Source organism: Channa argus, chromosome 14 (genome assembly GCF_033026475.1).
Source record: "Channa argus isolate prfri chromosome 14, Channa argus male v1.0, whole genome shotgun sequence".
Lineage (NCBI taxonomy): Eukaryota > Metazoa > Chordata > Actinopteri > Anabantiformes > Channidae > Channa > Channa argus.
In genome coordinates, this window is record NC_090210.1 from 8,613,173 (window position 1) to 8,633,971 (window position 20,799).

A 20,799-nucleotide genomic window follows, 5' to 3' on the forward strand; every position below is an offset into this window, starting at 1 on the left:
ACACAGTCTTGTCTTTTCCTGCCTCTTTTTTTCACTGAGGATTACATTTATTTTATCTGCATACAGAGACAATGTCATTCACATTGAGTATTAAATGCAACTGACACAGAAACAGGGGTAGTTTCATCTGCATCGACCTTTCGAATTCATCCAGAATTTTCAGTGATGGAATGATAGGGATGTGCAGTTCAGTTATAACTGTGGGTCCCCGTTGACATACAGCGGCAAAAGCCACGTTCGTGACACTCATTGAGTAGTGTACTGACTAAATCCAAATCAGTTCTGCCTATATTTAAATTAAGTTCTGTTATTTTAACACTAAACTGAATCTATCACAAACTGAAAAGATGGTGCTGAGATGAAGTTTCTGTGTGAAAGCCCAGCCTGTGTTTTTCTCCACCCAAAATGAGTCTAGTGTTTTACACCCCATGCAGAAACAGCCAAGAGTGGTGTTTTCTGTGTGAAAATACAGTATGTCCATGAGACAGACCACAGATTTCAAAGTGTCAGCAAAAAGAAAGAAGCGCTCACAGAAGCACATGTGTGCTGCAGAAACTGTGTTCGACTAGGGGTTTCTTTTTAAATGCAAAGAGTAAACGGATCACACCAGAAATGTTTTACCAGATAAAAGCAGGGTAATAGCTACTACAAGTGATCATAAACACCCGAAACAGAAAATAAATGCATGCGTGGATAAACTCAAGAACTGCAGGCTTGTTTAGGCTTGAGAAGGCCCATTGAGCGCTGACCTTTCAAATGGCCATCTAACACCACAAACATTCGCAGAGACACAATGACCAGGAAGCACCGAGCAGGTTTCTTCACATCCACACACCAACGTCCCAGTATTTTGGTGGGAAATTTACAACCAGAAATGGGCTGGTTGTTAAACAAGGGGAGCTGCTGATCACAGTGATGGATGAGGAAGGTGATTTATGGACTGTTTACTGCATAAATCCAAACATCTGTTTAACCTAACAGAAGTGTTTCTTTTCATTATTCCTTCAAGATTCAAGGGTTTCTTCTCAAAAATCATAGCCATGGTGTGTGTATTTTAGAATCTTTAGGACACATTATACTGCAGCGGTAGTCAAGAGCTAAATCAAAATAAGCATCCACACAAGTAAAATATTAACATAAATCAAATTCAACTAAAGTAGCACAGACATAATCTCCCCTGGCTCTGCAGGGCGGAAGTGAACTAAGTGAGAAAAACAAGATGTGTGTGGACCTCCAGTGTAAAAGAAGAACTGTCTTGTGGTTACCAGGGTCCAGTAAATCATTAATTGTTTTCACACTCTGTCCCTATCTGGTGGCTGCAGTTAAGGCGAGCTGAGAGCCTGATGAGATTCGTCCGGCCCCCCCTCCCTCATAGGAGGGGTGGGGGGGAGGGTGCGGTTGAACCTGAGGAAAAGAACCAAAATCAGATTGTAGTAGCAGGGAAAGGGACTACGATAGTTTAGAAGAGAGAGAGGTTGTTACACTGTGGTTAGAGTTCTGGAGCCAAAGGAACCTGTGAGGGGATGAGATAGCGTGATGTGGTTTTCATTGTGATGCCACAGCAGAGTTTAGGTCCAGAGGTGAATGCTGAGACTGAGTGCCTGGAAGTAAACACAGACATAAACCAAGGAAAGTCGGTTTAGCCACAATAAAACATAATGGCATGAATCGATTGCACAGAGTAGTAAAATCAGTTTTTATGGAGTGTGTATCGCAAAACAGAGCACTGGTTTTAATTTTCTTTTTTTTTTTGTCAGAACTTCGTGAAAGCATAAATTTGCAGAAAAGAGCTTTACATAATGTGTAGTTTTACCTGTCAACAGGCTGAGTTAAAATAAAATGATGTGTTTTTACGCTAACCCTTGTCAATTTAATGTGCTCAAAGGTTTTTCTGTTAACCTATAGTGGTTATCATTATCCTCTAATTGTCACATGTAGCCACAGACCCCACGTAGTTACACTCACAGTTTAAATTGAACTGCACAAAGACAAAATCAAGACATGCTGACAAGCTGTCGTGCACTCTGCTCCACTTCTCAACATTCACATATATGTGGTGTGAAAGCTGCAGCCTCAGGTATATTTAAAACATTGAGGAGTCCCCAATGTCTCTCTCTGACCTCGCGAGGAGCTGAGGGGGACTCAAAGTTGGGCTTGAGAAAATAACCTCATGGCTCACAAGCACAAGTCTTTATTTAACCCTGCATGACTGTGATGCACACTTTTGAGAAGGTAGACCACCGCTGCTGCAAAACACAAAGTAAAAAACCGAGAAGCCCCCCTCCTCTGCATCCCCTGTGATCACTGCGATTGGACTACTATTTCAATCACATACTTGCTGTGAATCAAGGTCTACAGGGGAAGGGGTGGTGGAGGTGGTGGGGTGGGGGTTACAGAAAGAAAGAGAGGCTGTGGCAGCACTGATAGCGTCTTCTCGGCTATGCATTTGGTTTCCTGTTCTGAGTCAGTGTGTAACCCTGAGTCTGAACTGTCACACATACCCTGTCCTTCTCTGTGTCTCACTCACTGCAGTTTTCTGTTCTCTGAACAGTTTAGCATGTGAACTTAAAGGTGACTTGTTCGTAACATTTATTTAACGCTCAGCATGGCCATGAACTAGTCAAAGGGTGAATTTGGATGAGTTGTTTGGCTGCCATGTAGTAGTTCAAGTCTGACATTTTTGTTTTAAATTTTTCAGAAAAACTGACATTTGATGTTTAGTCTTTCCTCACTGTCAGCTCAGTAGGTTCATGCTGGAGTGAGGATGTGAACTTGAGCTTAAGAATTTTAATGTTGCCAAATATTATGGACTGATTTATCTTATTGACCCTGTACAAAAATGACCCTCAAAGGAAATGTGGACTAAGTTGTATGACCCACAGAAATATAACTGTTTGCATTATAATGTCACAAAGAAAATACTTTTATGATATGTGGACTGCGTGTTGGGATAAAAGCCTGTAATAGATGATAGGACATCAGAACTAACAGGAAACACAACTGATTTATTTTTGTAAAATGCAAATATCCAAATATTGTAGCTGCAGTGGACTGTTTTTATCAAATCGTGAATCAGTGTCTGTCATGGCTGACTAACATGAAAATTAATTTCTGAGAGGAGGGGAAGAAAGAGAGAGAAGGAGTGTGTGAGTGTGTGAGTGTTTGCCTGTGAGAGAGTGTGTGTCAGTGTGAGGAGTAGAGGGTTTGTGGTGTTTCTCTGCAGCTTGTGACTGATAGCTTGACATTTATACTAAATGTGAACAGAGAGCAGGACAGTGAGCGTGCTCCTCGGAGTTGGGATAACGTAATTGCAGCGTCAGTGCTGTGTGTGAGTATGGGACATGTGTTTCCAGCTTTATGCCTCGGCTATCTGCGCTTTGCTTGCAGGCGACTAACTTAGTGCAGCTGCATCAAACAAACTCTGTTCCCACATCGAAAAAAATCGATACCGCTTTGCTTTACTTCAACCGTCAGCAAAATCCAAATCTTCGCTATGATTTGCATTTTTACTTTGACAGATTTACTGATGTTTTTTTTTTTAACTAGGCGAATTCATGTGTTTTAATAGTCCAATTGATGCTTCTATGTCTCAATTTCTTTAAGCCTAATTGGGCCTGTATAGGTCGGGAGGGGGGTTTAATGATGTAAACGAATAAGGCTGAAGTCACTGCTGGTAAGCTGACGCAGTGGAGCTGTAAATGGATACTTCAGCTCCCCACCGTCAAGCTGTTGTGCGGATTGACCGTGCGCGTCTCATTAACAGGATCAGTTTACAGGTAGTCAAACAAACAGGTCATTCTCCATCCCAGCCTGCATGGACCATCCACTTACATCCACCTTACATGTCTCACATGCTAATGGTACAGTTTTGTAATAAAATGGGTGGATGAGACTCAAAATAACTGATTTTACTTTGATATTTTTAATGTAACCCTATAACAAACTGACCCCCGCAAAAATCCAGTCTCGGTTTTAATTCGGGCGTATTTTTATTTCTTTCATCAGCTTTTCCAACGGGAAACGGGGAATTTGTAAACAGCTACTTTCTGAGAGGTTAGGTCACACCTACTTTTGATTTATGTAAACACATTTTATTAGCTTTTCTCCTTTGTAGATAGTGATTCAGATCTAGTCACAGCAGGATACTCAACACTATAGGTTTAAAAGGGTTCCGTTAAGAACATCAGTGTCTTTTTTTCAATCCCATCACTGTCGGGTCCCTTTTGGCCCCCTTCCCTGCAACACCTGGTAAACGATGGAACACCTCTGCGCATGCGTAATAGCCTGCCAAAAAATCGCAACTCTGTCAACCAATAGTGTCCCAATCTGTCCACAGATAAGGTCAGAGAAGCATAGAGCAGAGCGGAGTGAAGTGAAGTTGCGGATTTCAGAGCTGAGCACCACAGACTGATTGACGGACGGAGAGCTGAAAACAGCATGCCGAGGTCTTTTCTGGTAAAGAGTAAACGGGCCCACAGCTACCACCAGCCGCGGTACCTGGACGAAGACTGCGGCAGAATGGACACTATTCTGGCTCACGTTTGCACAGGTGGGTTTGTTTGTGCGCAATTACGCACAAAAATTGTGAATGACACAACACCAATTAGTCTTGAAAAGATTGGAACAAACTTATTAGTGTTAATGCAACGCTAGAAAAACTCCACAACATACATAAGTGCAAAGTTATAGTGAATAGTTATAGTGAATCAGTTACGTGTTCTCCGCTGCTGTCTTTAGAGACCAAATTTCAGACGGACTTTGAGCCCAACTCGGAGTCACAGGAGGATGTGAGTCCCGGCGATGATAGACTGACCCCCGCGTCTAGGATGCAGTCTCCGGGGTCACTTTCCCCTAGCTCGCCGCTGAGCTGCGGAGGCAGCGTGTGTGACCGGTCCTCAGACTGTGATTTGTGGCGTCCGCCGTCTCCCTCCTCCTCACCAGGTCTGCTCGTTTTCATCCAGACTTTTCTACAGTTGTTTGTGTCGGTGTCAGAAAAATAATAAAAGTACATTAAAGTTTGTTTGTGTTAGACATATTTATTCTGTGGGGGTGTCACGATTATTAGACCAGTGGGCTTCTATACATCAAAAACGTTTAGTTTTCAACAGGTGCCATGAATCCATACCAATCTTCGTGAGTGGGTAAATCCGCTTTAAGGCTGAGCCTATTGTTTCCATTATTTGTTTTTAATTTACTTTGCCATTATACAAGAATATGGGTATATTATAATGCTCATAAAGGGGTCTAATTTTTAAATGTGAATTTAAAATTAAATTTCATTAGCACATTTTGTCATTCTGTTATTGTAGTTGTTTTACAAAAATTTCTGTGACATTACTCACAGAAAGTTGCAACATTTTCATGCGATGACTGACTGATGTCAGTTGCTTTACCTAAATGTTCTATTAAACATGTCACGTAGCCATTTCAAGTAGTCAAGTCACAAAATATCGAATTTCAACAAAACGACCTGCAGACTCTTCAGCAGGACCCTCCACTCACTTTCTATTCAAATGATTTGATAGATTCGGAGAAATGCTCCACTCCAGCAGCGGAGGAAGGCCAACACTTCAACATGTCCCTCTTCCCTTACTCCTGGTCAGCATACTCCGGTTCTGAGCTCAGGCATGTGGTTCGAGGCCCGTACCACCAACGCCTGCAAGGCCACAGAGGCCCTCGCTCACTAGTCAGCATCTACGGAGCAAAGGACCGCGGCTCCGAGCGAGTTTGCGCACAGCGGAGCCCCGTGGCCGGATGCTACCAGAATTATTCTTCAACGGCCCGCCAGATCTGCAGGATGCGTGACGGGGATGAGCTGTATCTTGAAGTAAAGCAGAGGCCCCGCAGTGCGGAAATCAAGTCAGAAAATGATTTTATCTGCTCTAACCTCGACTCAAACGGAGCCTATAAGTGCATTAAATGTTGCAAGGTACGTGTTTAACTAAGATACATTGTTTGCTGTGTTTGCATTGAGATGTTTTTACGGATTGGTCACATTCAAGTTCAAATGTGATGTACATGTAATTCCAAAAATAATATATATCGAATATATCTGACCATTTTCCTTAGTGTCTCTCTCTCTTTATCACAGAGAAAGAGAACCGCCCCCGCCCCCCCCACACACACACACACAGACACAGACACACACAGAGGCCACGTAGTTACACAGTCATTGCATAATGATAACCACCAAACACTCATCCATTTACTTTTCCTGAAAGGTGTTCTCAACACCTCACGGCTTGGAGGTTCACGCGAGGCGGTCACACAGCGGGACGCGGCCGTTTGAATGCGGGATCTGCGGGAAAACCTTCGGACACGCAGTGAGCCTGGATCAGCACAGAGCAGTTCACTCACAAGTAAGCTCCTACCTGGAAATATTCGCATGAGTTGCTATAGTATTTTTGGAAAGGCCTGCAGGCCCATATCTTGATCCAAAACGCAAATCGGCTTGAATAAGGATATGTTTTGGGCCTTTACTGTATTCTTAAGGTTCTGGGGTCCTCCACGCTCACTCTTTGTATATTTTTAAGGAGAGAAGCTTCAGCTGTAAAATCTGCGGCAAAAGCTTCAAGCGGTCCTCCACCTTATCCACGCACCTGCTCATCCATTCGGACACGCGGCCTTATCCGTGCCAGTACTGCGGGAAGAGGTTCCACCAAAAGTCAGACATGAAAAAACACACTTTCATCCACACAGGTGAGCCACTGTACAAATCAAAGTGTGCAAAGTAACTGATTAATGAGAAAAATGAAATGCGACTGTGCGTAACGCGTAAACCCCACCTACTGCACAATGACATTTCCAATTGTGTGATCTTGTTATTGCTGCAGGTGAGAAGCCGCACAAATGTCAGGTGTGCGGGAAGGCCTTCAGTCAGAGCTCCAATCTCATCACACACAGCAGGAAACACACTGGATTCAAACCTTTCGGCTGTGACCTCTGTGGGAAAGGTTTCCAGAGGAAAGTTGACCTGAGGAGACATAAGGAGACGCAGCACGGACTGAAATGAACAAAGCCTTTAAAATTAAATTTGCACTTTGAATGTACTGACTGCGTATGGATGATCGCCTTTTATTTTATTTTGTCTCCTGTATGTTGCTATGTTAAAAGCAGTTAAATATTTAGGCAGAGATGTTCTGGTTAATATTATGAAAATAAAGGTTTATTTATCGAGTGCGTTTGTAATTGTCAATAATAAAAATCACAAGTGTACCACTTTCTAAAAAAAAATAACACGTCTAAATGTCAGCCATCTGCTTAGTGAGGCTACATTATAGCAAAAAGCCACTTTTTTAAAATTCCTTAATTTTTAGTCAGATTAAATATTAATTTAGCAAGCTTGATTGTAATTTTTTTGGTTGGTAAATGATTTAACTCTTTCTACAGGCAATAGCTTTTTCTAAGATAAAACGTTGAGCATAATTATAACATTTTAAATGTAACAACAAATGTAAACCGGACACATTTAAAATCCTTCTCTGCCTTTGTCTGTACGTTGTGAAAAACGAGAAGCTGTGTCGAACCATGCAGGCCATCAATCACGTCTCCAATCTGCATGACAGGTCAAAGTTATATCTCCACTATTAAAATGAAAAACGTTTTGCTGCATGCGCCACCTGTTCAAAACCAAATATTTTCAGACGCACGCACTGTTAACATGCCCATAACAAATTATATTATGGTGCCATAAACCTGTATGTAAAGGAAGTCTGGAGAAATAGCATCACATTTATGACCGCAGAAGCTCTGCCAAAACAGCAATAAGCAGATTCTCCACATGGCGTTTGACTGGGAAAAGCTGGGTGTGATTTATTTGGTCCTACAGAGGTTAAACAACCACAGCTCTAAAACTTCAAGGATCTGATTTGCACAGCTCACCACAGATTGTGTACATACAGTAATGCTTCTCTACAATATCAATAGTCTCCACTCCTACATGCAGATCAGTTTGAGTTTGAGTGACTGAACTTGTGAACAAGTTGGGGGAAAAAACCAACCATAGCTCATGTACATTTTCATTATTAGTAGGTACAACAATCACATTTTTGAAAAAATAAAAAACCACATTACACAAAATGTCTGTTAACCACATATGTATTTTATTCTGTCAAAGATCCTGAGTGTATATTTATTATACATTTGTGTGTGTCAGTATGTTGGGGTTTTAAATAGTCGCACTAAGTTCAACAGATCCTGCTCCTGCAGACCCAGTTCGTCCATCAGGGTGTTTAAATAATCCACTGATGCAGGCATTTTCAAGGATTGTTTAACCACTGAAGAAACCTCTGACAACCTGAAACAGAAAATTAAACAAATACACTCACTTAAAAGTTCTAACCAGGTTACTATTGTTAAGTTCTTATTTAACCACGTTTTGCCACAGGATCCATTCAGCCAAGACACAGACGGTTGCCCAGGGTTAATTTTCATCTAATAAAAACAGCATAACTGAGTCACAAGGGTATCTCTGCTGAGTAAAATGCAAATCAAAACCAGTTCATATAGTCCTTGTAAGAGGGTCTAGTTGTTACTCAGCAATACCCGAAAGGGTTTTGTGGAATCAAAGTTATTTATCATGGTTTTAGTGTTATACTGTTTTTAATTTTATAGTAAACCAAGCATGTGATATCCCTGTGTACACAGCACAGCATTCAGGTTTCTGAGGGTACTGGACAACTCTTAACTGGCATGCTTCAAAATTGTGATCAAAACCCAGGTAAACACACTCAGGGATGACATAATTTAACAATTAAAATCTAAACTTCATGTACCAACACTGCTGGAATAAAACGACAATGGAAAGACATTTGTTTTTTGTTTTTAGACTAGTCAGTAAAGTCTGTAGCTTAAGTGTCTCACACACACCACCCTTTGACAAATGTGAGTGTGCATATATAGTAGGTCAGTTTGTTACAAAAATAGTCAATAGATTAGGTACAATCAAGTGTAGTCAGTCTGACACTAACTCCTATCTTGAAAACCTAAATTAAGTCAAGGTTAATGTCTAATTTAAGAAATTTAGATTGACATGCTGTTCTTGCTAATTCTTTCTAATTATACTGCGAAGTCTTTCTAATACTCTATCACATTTATATCAATAAGCGCAGACTTGTTAGAACAAAATCTGTAACTTATAAAATTGGTAAACGTGGAATTTGGATTAAACTTTAATTAATACAAGGTAAATGTAGCCAAGAGAGTGGAATCTGAAGGTTTGAATTTTTTGGGATTATATGTGGAGTAACCTGTAATTTCATAGCTGTACCATAACCATGTCATTATCTATGAAATTAGCACAGATCAACTCTCTGTAAAGACTTCCCCCCCCCCACTGTTTGTAGTCTCTTAGCTGAACTCTCTTCACTGCCCCTCTGTCTTCCCCCCCCCCCCCCCCTCCCCGCCCACACCCCCTTCTCTACCTGTCCAGTCAACCCGTGTGGAGCTGCAGTTATTCTAATCTCCAGTTTGCACCAGGGTCTAAAGTTGCAGAGGGGGCATCCATTATTTAGCTGACCTGAACAATAGAGGCCAGGCTAGCTCCACAGCTGCCATGCAGCAGATAGGTAAGACGGCATACCAAATTATTCATGATGGAGGAATGGAAGGACAGAGAAGCCTGAAGTTAAATGTGAACTAATGAAACCATTGAGTAACAATGGGACAAGACGTGTCCAAAAGAGCTGATGTTCTAAAGCAGATGAAATGAAAGCTAACTGTTAAAAGTATACTGAAGTTAAGCTGCCGTATGGATTGATCACAACATAATGCCTGTTGTATTTTTAATGTATATTAATTAATATACAACACAGGTTATTGAGTGGTTTATCAGTTAGACAAAATATAATTTTAAAAACATTTTTTGTTTTTCAGTTTTGAGTTTTAACACTGGAGAGTCAAAAGGTTGACTTTTTAATATAGTCATTTTATTTTACAAAATGTAATGTGCTAAAGCTCTGAGTATAAAGAGCAAAAAAGGCAACTGTACAAGTACTTACAGACTGGACTGTATCTCTCAAAATCACATATAAAGATTACAAGACACAATCAGGTCAAAAGGTGCAGTGCACAGGGAACAAATCTTATTTTCAATCACAACTTAAACTCTTCGGTTGTTTTCCTATTTTACTACAACTTTAACTTCGGAATTTAGACGAAGAGCTTCTGCCTCTCTTTAGTAAATGTCCGTTCCTGCTATACTGAATTTGCAGACTAATTTTGAAGTTTTGGGGAAGAATTCATTTTCTTTAAGAGTGATAGATTTGTGTTACTTACTGCATCTCAAACTGCAAAGCACTGTATACTTTTGTTTGGTTCAAGAGAGCTCACAATGTAAGTTATGATACGATACAAACCGACCTAGGGCCATGGAGGGAGTCATAAATCAGAGTCAGCTCGGCATCAGGTGAAAGCTTTCCCAGCCGGGGCAATTAGAAGTGCCATTTTTGCTCGATATATACAGAGGGACAATTGTGTCTGCCTGTTTAAATTTAAAGTGTGCAGGGCTGCTTGTGTTTGCATTCTGTCACGGATCTGGAAAGGGGCAATTAGATGGAGATAAGGCCACGAGGTGTCTGTGTGTACTCAGATGGGAGCAGCACGGAACTGTCCATGAGCTGCCAGCAGAACACACACACACACACACACACACACACACACACACACACACACACACTTACAGATGGAGAAGTACCACAGCTATGAGGGTCCACTCTGGAGCTTTGTGGATGATGTTTGTGTTGGTAAACCTGTGGTGAGAGAGTTAAAAACAGGACTGTAAAGCAATTGGTCAGTCACAACCTTAAGATTAAAATTCTTAAATAGATATAAATCAAAATACACACATTACTTAAAATATAAGTAACCTTTTCAGAGAAACCACAGTATTTAAATTAGTAAAAAATGTGCAGATGGCCAGAGCAGCCAGGACAAACACTGCCTGCAATAATGCAGTGATATATGTTTCGCTGACAGTCTTGTGTACGTTCTTTGGTTTGAGCCTCTTGTCTTTGGGGTCTCTTGACTGCACAACGAGAATTCCTGGAAGCAGGACTTAGAAGGCGTTACTCTGCTGCCTGTGCTTTAAATCACTGACACTGTGACTTAAATATGGTCAAAGATCTAAACCAGTCAATAAGAGTTTTTTTATGGCAGGAAATGTTCAATTTGGGCACAAGATTTAAACATTTTTGTAAAAAAACCACTATGCAAACAACTACAGGTCAAGAAACAAAGGCCAGAAAGAAAAGGCCCAGGTCTACACATTGAAATGTTTCTTTCTTTTGTCTATTTAGACACTTCTTCAAGCAAAATTCGGGGGGGGCGTCTAGTTTGGGCTTGTTTAAGATCTCCCTGCCTTTGGTTGTGAAAGGTTTGACGTAAAAAACGTATTCCTTCCTCTATGAGGGATTAGGATTACCTAACAATCTAGGCAGGAAGTACATGGAAATTCCATACATTGCAATAAGCCATATGGAACAACTTATAAATTCTCTGAAAGGAATGGGGAATTCATATTTGTTTATAAATTGTTCTTAAAGAAGTATAATACTAACGCCATCAAGTACAGAAAATGTGTGCTCAATGCCTTCACAAGATAACAAAAAGTAGAATATGTAAGACACTTTCAGGTTTTTTTTCTGTTGATGTCATAGAAATCACATAATTTCCCATCTCTGATTTATTTTTTACAAAGATTGTTTTTCAAAGAAGTTATAACAACTCTCTTTGAATTTCTAACAAGCGATAGTATTAACAGATAATGATAGTGCTGGGTACACAAAAAAGGACCAACCTTCTGCTTGCAGGGCATTATTACAGATACCACAGGCTTTTATCAATCTATAAAAAAATGTAGTACCTATACAAGTCTTGTATTCTATTATATAACAATAGAAGTACGTTTAACATGTATTTTTTTAAATTTTCCTTCAAAAACTTCTTGGATTATCTGCTAACTGTAAGATTTTGGTCTCCGTTAAAAGCTGTGATAGCTTGAAGAGTATCGCAAGAGAGCAGCTTGACTAAAAGGAAAAGGAAGGAAGAAACAGTACACCCTTACTCCTCACTCTAATTTAAATCTCTGTGAGGTGCCAGACTTTTTAAAATAACTATTTATATATGTTGTTAAAAAAATAGGCTGACTACATTAGTAAATACCTCACTAAAACCATAAAGCTCAATGGACTGCAACAACAAATTGAGGTGAATTGTTTCAAACACAAAGATTAATTAGATGTGCAAAATCAAAGCGATCTAGGACGACTCTAATATTTATAAGTGGGACTGAAAATTTATAAGTGTGACTGAATGCTAATTTTTAAATAATGAGGTTCAGGTCTTTATCAGACTTAGAACATATAGTTGAGCTTGGCTATGCCTTTATCTTAGATACATTGGTAATACAATAAATATAGTAGCATTTCAATTAGAAAACTCATGGGATAAAATTCTGATGATAGTCTAACACGTACAGGTGCCTTTGCTAATCACAGATACATTTGATTAAGTTTTGTCTATACTCATCAAATATTTTAATTTGTTTATAAGGTAGACCTGCTTTGCTATGTATAGAGTTTATTGACCTCATGTAATTACAGCGTAGCTCCACCGACCATCACCCTGAGCTCTGATCTAATAAACTTGAAAGTGGACACATACAACTGTGTAGATGTATGTTGCCTTAAAGAAGAAAACATATAATATTGTTGTAAAAAGGTTTTCTCTGAAAGATGCTTCTCAGATCAAGGACACATACGCTATCAAAAAAGGAAGAATCTTGACTACACTGTTATATTTCCTGTTTTTATAGGATCAAACAATCTCGACTAATGTTTCGAAACACTTGTGACTTCATTGTGAGTCAAACAAAGCAAAGGCTTTGAGCAAATCCTTATATAGTTAGTCTAAAAATGCGTACATTTGTGATTGGGTAACAATAGGCATGAGTTTAAACCTAATGTATAATGAACAGAAAGGGCAGAGACTTCTCCAGGCCAAAGTCTGAGACACAATTTATAATTCCAACACATCTCTATCATACTCTACAACACAGGCCTGCAAAGATGGTTGTTCTTCTGGAAAGTTCCCCCCTCTCCAGAGAAATGCTGGAGCTCTTTCAGAGTGGTCATCAGGTTCATGGTCACCTCACTGATTAAGGCCCTTCTCTCTCGATTGTCCAGTTTGGCCGCCCGGCCCGCTCTAGGAAGAGTCCTGGTCTTCCATTTACAGATGATGGAGGCCACTGTGCTCATTGGGACCTTCAATGCTGCAGAATTCCCCCGCCCCCCCAGATCTGTGACTCTATACAATCCTGTCTCAGAGGTCTACAGACAATTCCTTACACTTCACGGCTTGGTTTGTGCTCTGATATGCACTCTTAAATGTGGGGCCTTATATAAACAGGTGGGTGTTTTTCCAAATCATATCCAATGAACTGAATTTCCTACATGTGGACTCCCCAAAATCTTAATAAGGCTACAGAGCTAGCATTTTGTATGTACATAGTGGAGTGCTATAGCGCAGTCCATATTCTGAGTCTCTATAACAGTTTTTTTTTAAAGAAAATAACTATTTGTGATCTTTCAAATCGCAAGAATGTTTAAAAGTCATGAAGGGAGGAGTAGAGTCTGTCATTCAAAGTTGAATCACTAATGAGGACCTTCCAATATTTCAAAACAATCTGTTTGATTTGAACCACAAATGGAGAGTATTTGGTGGAGAAATCTTGTTTGAAGTATTAATTCTGACTTTTGATTAATAAGAATCAATATTAAGAGTCCTATGATACGCAGAGTTGTGATATACACCACTCAAATTTAACAAAGCTAAGAGCCTTCCAATGGATAATTACTGCAGCGATTATTACGTCTCAGCTGACCACAAGTTATTCAACCTTAATTGATGTAAAGAGTAGCTACCTACAGTTGATAGATCAAAATGAAATTGCTGATCCAAACACCTAAATATTTATAAATGAAAATCATGGACATTGTCAGGGGTTCCTAAACTTTTGCAAACAACTGTAACTGAATGTACTAAATTACCAGGTCTTTCCATTTTTCCTTCTTGATTCCACGGGTATATTTTAAGATAATAATGGCAGGATACACTAGACTCAAATTATGCAAGAGTCGTTCAGCAAGCATGAGTCATCATTTTCACACATAGATTGGCTTTAGTTGGAAACATTCTTTCATTTTTTTTGCTTTAGACTGAAATTCTGTGACCCTACTCCAATTTGTATGTGGTCTTAAGAATTTACCAACTCAACTCAATATTGCGAACAAATTGTTTCACATGATTGCTATCAGCTTGTTTAAGCCCATAAGCAGAAACAGTCTATCACAAAATTGTTGTTTCTATCTCACCCTTTTTTACCTTGCACAAGTGCAAATCAAGAAAGTTGAAGTTAACATGTTGTTCCGTCTTGACATTTTTATAGATTAATATAGTTCACCCTTTCAATTTGTTATCCAGTATTTTTAAACCTCTGCCTATTGTTATATAATCACAAATGTACACCTTGATTTGCCTTATGCCTATGCTCTGTTTGACTCAGATGAAGTCATAAGGGTGTTAAAACATTAGTCCAGATTTTTTACACCACTAAAATCAGCAACTACACAGTTCATTGCAGAGCTGCTGTATTGAACTGCAATAGGTTGTAAAGGTGTACCTAATATAGTTGCCAGTGAGGGCAGTGAATGGTCATGCACACGCACACACATGCACGCATGCACACACGCACGCACGCATACACACACACACAAGGACAAAAGCACATAAACAAAATATAGCTATAATTAATATTACTACCATAATGCTTTTCATGCAAAGATGTCAATATATTTTTAAACAATCAAACAAACTGCGCCTGGTAGGTCAATGGGAAGAGCACCAGGATCCCAGCCTACACACGAGATGTATCCCTGAGTGAGACACTCAGTATTAGCTCCCCAGGCCCCCCCCCCCCACGGCTGCCCACTGCTGCCCCCATGGGTTAAATGCAGAGAAAGAATTTAACTGTAACATGTATATTTGCTCAATGACAACCATAAAGAGTCTTACATTCTTAAGTCAACAGACAGTTAATTAAGCTCCTGTTGTCATTGCTGTAGGGGGCACCAGAGTTATTTGTAGAATCTTACCACAATAGTTAATAAAATTAATCTGTTAATTACAACTTAAACACTTGAATTGAAAAATACTGATCTCAACCAGATTAGTTGCATGTATGTTGATACTGGAATAAGCATATGTGTTATAGCAAAGCACAAAAAAAATCCAATCTGATGTTGGGTGTACATAATTAAAAATTTGTAATAATGAATATTTGAGTTTATCCCCTAAAATATGGCTACACACTACAAAAATGTTGGAGCATTAAAGCTCTAAACAAATTGATGTAAAGCATAATCTTGTGTTGGCAGACTTGATCATGAGGGTGCATGTTATACTGACCTGAATGTCCTGACTAGGTTGTTCAGGTTGGTGGTGATGTCACTCATGGTGAGATGCAGGGGCCCCACAATGTTTCTGAGACTGAACAACACAAAGATAAAAACATAAGACCAAAGAGAAACTACAAGAAAATATTTATTCTAACTTTTTAATAAATGTATGCCTTTAAAGGAGCTAAATATGATTAACAAAACATGATAAAAGGTTTCATAATATGCATTTCTGGATTGGCAGAGCTATCAATTAAGAGCCAAGCTACAAATTTCACTTAAATTAGGTCTACAAAGTTCTACAAAATAAAATGTACAAAACATAGAAATAAATAGCCTATTGTTAATGCACATAGCTGACACACACACACACCAGCTGTTCAGCTTCTCCACTGTGACTCGTTTCTGGATAAAGCGCTGAGCATGAGAGTCAACGAGCGGCAGAACTGGCTCCTTTGTGCACTGCTCCTGGACTGTCATCTGGTGGGAGGATAAACAACATGCATAAGATTTGGAGAATAAACCTCCATGCATTAATACACTTAGTGCATACCAATAAGTTGTGTTAACATGTTATAGTTGTAATACAGGGCCTCCATGTAGTGACCAACTTTTACAACAAGTCGCTCAATTCAGATTCTTCCTAGCTGCGCCTTTATTCCTCAATGTGCTTCACTCACCTTGTTTTCACTCTGCTCCTCCAAATCCACAGGCACAATCCAGGTCCCTTTGTAAAATTCCCTGACCCTAAGCTCCAGCTTCTGGGTTTCCTTCTGCAGCGCCTCATAGTTTGGAGCAGCAGCTGATGGTTTCTTTTGCACCCCATCATTGGCCCTTTCTCTGTCCTCTCCTGTGACCTCATCCTCAATATCATCTTCATCTAACCCCTCCTCTTCCTCTCTGTTTTTGTCTTCTACATCAGCAAAGGGAGAGCCTAGTGAATGGTCAGCCCCATAGAGGAACTTCAGGGTTTCATCAGTGCTCCATTCCTTCAAGGTTTTTTTTAAGGACTCAAGAAGATTCAGCCGGATGGAGTCGGGTGTTGGTGCATTACTTTGGTTCCTGAGGAGATCTCGTAACCCTGCTGCCCCCCTTTTGCTCATACCCACCTGGGTAATTTTGAGGTCTGCCTGGTTTGGTAGCATTGTGTTGTGGTTGTTCTGATTAGCAGTGTTGGTCAGAGGTGAATGAGAGAGCTCTAACTGTGGTCTGCTTTCTGTATAGTATTTTAGGTCTTCACATGAAGTAGTGGTGAGTGGAGTTGTGTGCAGTGATTGTGAGAGTGTTGATTCAGCAAGCAGGGAGGTGTTCTGAGTGCCTACCTGGGATAAATTTAACAAATTCAGCTTAGCTGTAGCCTCTTCTAGGCTCAGTTTCTCTTTCTCCACTGGTAGAGGCTGGTCAGTATTTATCATGTACAGCTGTTTGGGTTTTTCAGCATCAGTTCTAATATCTGTTTTACATGCATGTGCTGCTTTGCTCTCTTTGTCCTGACTTTCATGATGCTCAGTCCCCTCTTTATCTCCCGCTTTCCTTTTTTGTGTTTTCCTTTTCATTTTTAGTTGTTGTCCATTCTTGTCTTCATGTGTGCATTTGGGGAGGTCACCCCAGTGCACCCGGAGTCCTGGTTTCTGAGAAATAACACTGGAGACAAAGTCCTGCTCCTGTTCGTTGTCACTATTGTCACTCTGTGGGTCTTCAGGTAGTGTAGACAGTGGTTTCTCTATGTCCTCCTCTTGGAGTCGCCTCTCTGGCAGCATCACTGCCTCACCAGGGCTCCCACTGAACATACACATATATGGGTCACAATGAACAAGTCGGTTTTTCATCATCAGATCATAATTGCATATGCTGGTAGTGCGTTCATTGATATAGTCAAACCTAATGTAATGTAAACTCTGAAGATAACACTTACCCATCTCCTCTCTGCAGCAATTTGATTTCTGGAGGGCTGTCAGCAAGAATGGAAGTAAACACAGTCTATTAGTATGTAAATATTATTGTACTCAAGGATGAGTTCATATTAGAATTGAAAAAGCACACATACCACTCATGTTGTCTGAGCCAAAGGGGTGTCTTTGATATTTGTAGCTCAAACTCTTTGGAGGCTTTGTAGCAGAAGTTACTGCAAAAACACTAAATACATAAGAAGGTAAATGACAACTTCTATCTCGGGGTATTTTTTACATTTTCAAACATTTTTAATTTCTGTACAAGATAATCTTAATACAGAAGTCCTCACCTTACGTTCAGTGATGTCATAAACTTTGTTGGTCTTTGTAGAAATTTTATACTGTTGAGTAAGGATCTATAATATAATCAGAAGTGAGTCATGATGAAATTGAATGAAACCATAAACTATAAAACACCATGACAACTGACTCAAAGAGATGATTACAAATGTTGACACAAATTGTCTTACCTTGCCCAGTTTATTTAGACAGATGGGATAGCCACACAGTTTGGCAATGGATCTTTCCTCTACAGCATCTTTATAATTAGCTGGAGTGATGAACTTAGCCTGTAAATAGAGAAGATAAAGCTGAGTGTAAAAGTTTGCATTCCAATACTTTGAAATGGCAAATAGAGATGAACAGTTTTTTAAAATCAACATAATATTCAATGCACATTCATCTAGTACAAATGTTTCTTTACCATAACAAAAATGGTCAATGTGTATAAACTTTGAAATGTTTTTATGTTATTACGTTATGGGGGATGATTTCATATAAAAGATGTGTTTAAAATGTTGCACATTATGTCCTTAAAATAAGTTTCTTCGCCTAGTTTTTTTAAGCAGGACAAATGTGGTAGTTCATCAGTTCCACTGCATATAGACATTAATTAAATGTACAAAGAAATTAAATATTGGTCCTTATAAAAAGGGAAATTATACATAGGCTGATTAGGAAAAAAAGTCAGTCTTAACTAGACCTCCAATAATTTTTACAGTTTTCTGATATTTAAATTGTTGATAGATTAACCAAAAATTCTGTAAATAAAAAAGTAAAAACAATGAAAACAATCATGAGCTTCAGTGCTAATCAGACCTAAAGGGTGACCTTGGTTATGAAAATACTACATCACTGAGTGTCAAAAAGATTTAAAGAGGGCATAATTGAAGAATTATTTTATCTAAATTGAAAATGTTAAGGTATAATTTTATATGTCATAACCTTACAGTCTACAGCATGTGATAGAACACATTTAATGCAAAATTAATTTATAAAAATCTGTGCCAGGTCTAAATTACAAATAAGAGCTAGATCAGAACAAGTCAAATGCAATTGCCTCACCTCTACTAATCACATCACTTATCATTGCCATTTAAAAACTTAGATCAAACCATGTCTTTAAATCAAAGCATTATCCATGTCAGCATGGGAAGAAGATAATTAGCCTGGATGGAAATTAACTATAAATGAAAATGACAGTCATGATTTTAGTGAAATCAAAGCTATCAATATCAACTGAAATTTTATACAGAGTCAAAGATCTTCTACATGAGAAAGCGTTGTATATACTATACTGTTCTGTTATTGTTCCATACATCACTTATTGCGTAAAAGTTTTCAGAGAGGGCTGCAAAACTCACACTAATTAAAATATTCAGAGAGCAGTAAGAATTATCAATACATGTTCTTATTGAAAAACCTAAAACCGTCTATTTCTCAAATCACAGCTAATCAAATTTGATGATATGGTTGACTTAAAAATTGCTCAAATATTATATAAAGAGAGTAAAATTGCTACCAAAGAATATATAAAACAGATTTCAAGAGAGACAGACTGTGAATTTATGGAACAAACTTGAGGATGAATTAAAATATGTAAAACTCTCATTGGGTTTAAAAATAGGTTTATAAATAATGTGTTGAATAAGTAAAGTATGTAGCGGGATGAACTTTTGTATAGGGGCAGAAAATTGTTCAGTTAAACGCTGTCTTCTTGCTTGTTGTTTATTTATTTGATGGTTGCTTGATAACTTCTAAATATCTCATTTATTGTCTTATTTATCTGGAATATAAAGAGATTACAACGACAAATATGAAGGTGATTACAACGTTGTAGGGTTATAAATAAGCTTTGTTATCAACCCACTCTCTTTTGGTCTCTTTTGAGAGGGCATCAAGTATTATATAGTAGAACACTTACTGTAAATTGTACAAACATTCAATGAGATACACGAGGAATATTCATTTAATTGTCAAGACTTAATAAATGCTTATGAAATTAAATAAAATAAAAAAGAAATAGGATGGAAGAAAAAAAATGGAAGAAATAACATTGGGTGAGGCAGAAAGGCAAATTGTCTTTGCTTTAGGACTTACTATACTCAGACTGCAATCCATGGACAAAACTTGTGTCATGTCAGCAGGTTTCTCACTTAAGTTAAATAATTTAGAGGTGTGCAGTAAACAAAGGCTTTTGGTCTACTGCAAAAGTGAACTAAAATGATACATACACAGTCAACCAGGAAGTCTTCAGCCACACTGTCCTCCAAGAGACGCTCAACAACCATCAGGGCTTTTTTCTCTAGCTCCAACTTATCCCTCAGCTTCTGCTTCAATTCCTCTCTCCTGAACAGGCATAAGAACAATTTGAATGGTGAAATGGTAGAAATTGATAAACATTTGTGAAAAATAATGTCTTAGACTCAATACCTAATGTGTGAAGCATGAACACTTGGCTAAATGTCTAAATGCTTTATGAATGTTTGTGCTCGCAACTATACACAAACAGTAATTTTATTCGTAACAATACTTCAGTCCATTGTTACCGTGTCACTGCGTTGCACAGCGTTAAGTGTAAAGTGTGAAATAATGTTACCCGTTCGCTAAGTACGGTTTTTGTGAAAAAAGCTCTATACACACCTTCTTGCCTCCGCTTCAGCGGTTACTATCTTGATGCTTCTTCCACCTGCAATACAAACAAACACACGGTTATAATGCAACACAACTGCAACGATTCCCACGGAAGAAGCACCGTGTTGAACAAAAGACGTAGTAGTTAACTACTAACAGTTAGCTAACTATACTTTTTAAGCAGTGAGTGTAACCTTACAACTAACGAAGTTGCCAATTTTACAACAAGAAAACCAATTTCAACTCCACGTGGTAAGTAATAGCATGTTAGCATATTCAGAAAGCCTAATATCTGTCTGTAGAAAAATTGTGAAGAAAAACTAACCTTTTTTTGAGGTTTTAGACGATCTTCCGCTCCTTTTCCTCTCCTCCGTTTCCATGTTGTTTCTCTTTTCTCATCTTCAACTTTGACCAATGACGTATTTGAATCTACGGCGAGCACACGCGGACAATCGAACCGTTGGCGCACTCCTTCCGTTAGC

At 38.9% G+C, this 20,799-nt stretch overlaps 2 protein-coding genes across 3 annotated transcripts; one reads left to right on the top strand and one right to left on the bottom strand.

The window, feature by feature from the left end:
- Window positions 1-3,126: 3,126 nt before the first annotated feature.
- On the top strand, window positions 3,127-7,177 carry gfi1aa (growth factor independent 1A transcription repressor a). The gene is made up of 7 exons (XM_067475753.1): window positions 3,127-3,326; window positions 4,337-4,549; window positions 4,738-4,941; window positions 5,526-5,929; window positions 6,222-6,359; window positions 6,534-6,699; window positions 6,834-7,177. The coding sequence occupies exons 2-7, from the start codon at window positions 4,438-4,440 to the stop codon at window positions 7,010-7,012; spliced, it is 1,203 nt and encodes a 400-aa protein (XP_067331854.1). The 5' UTR covers window positions 3,127-3,326; window positions 4,337-4,437; the 3' UTR covers window positions 7,013-7,177.
- An 887-nt stretch (window positions 7,178-8,064) lies between these two features.
- On the bottom strand, window positions 8,065-20,744 carry rpap2 (RNA polymerase II associated protein 2). 2 transcript variants are annotated; one of them, XM_067475738.1, is made up of 12 exons: window positions 20,643-20,744; window positions 20,327-20,372; window positions 19,918-20,032; window positions 17,875-17,973; window positions 17,695-17,760; window positions 17,500-17,588; window positions 17,368-17,403; window positions 16,133-17,234; window positions 15,826-15,932; window positions 15,463-15,543; window positions 10,680-10,748; window positions 8,065-8,296 (listed from the first exon to the last, which is right to left on the bottom strand). In XM_067475738.1, the coding sequence occupies exons 1-12, from the start codon at window positions 20,695-20,697 to the stop codon at window positions 8,152-8,154; spliced, it is 2,010 nt and encodes a 669-aa protein (XP_067331839.1). In that variant the 5' UTR covers window positions 20,698-20,744; the 3' UTR covers window positions 8,065-8,151. The 2 variants fall into 2 exon arrangements, with proteins under 2 accessions (XP_067331839.1, XP_067331840.1); XM_067475739.1 differs by lacking the exons at window positions 19,918-20,032; window positions 20,327-20,372; window positions 20,643-20,744 and having other exon boundaries at window positions 17,700-17,760.
- Between the last annotated feature and the right edge of the window lie 55 nt (window positions 20,745-20,799).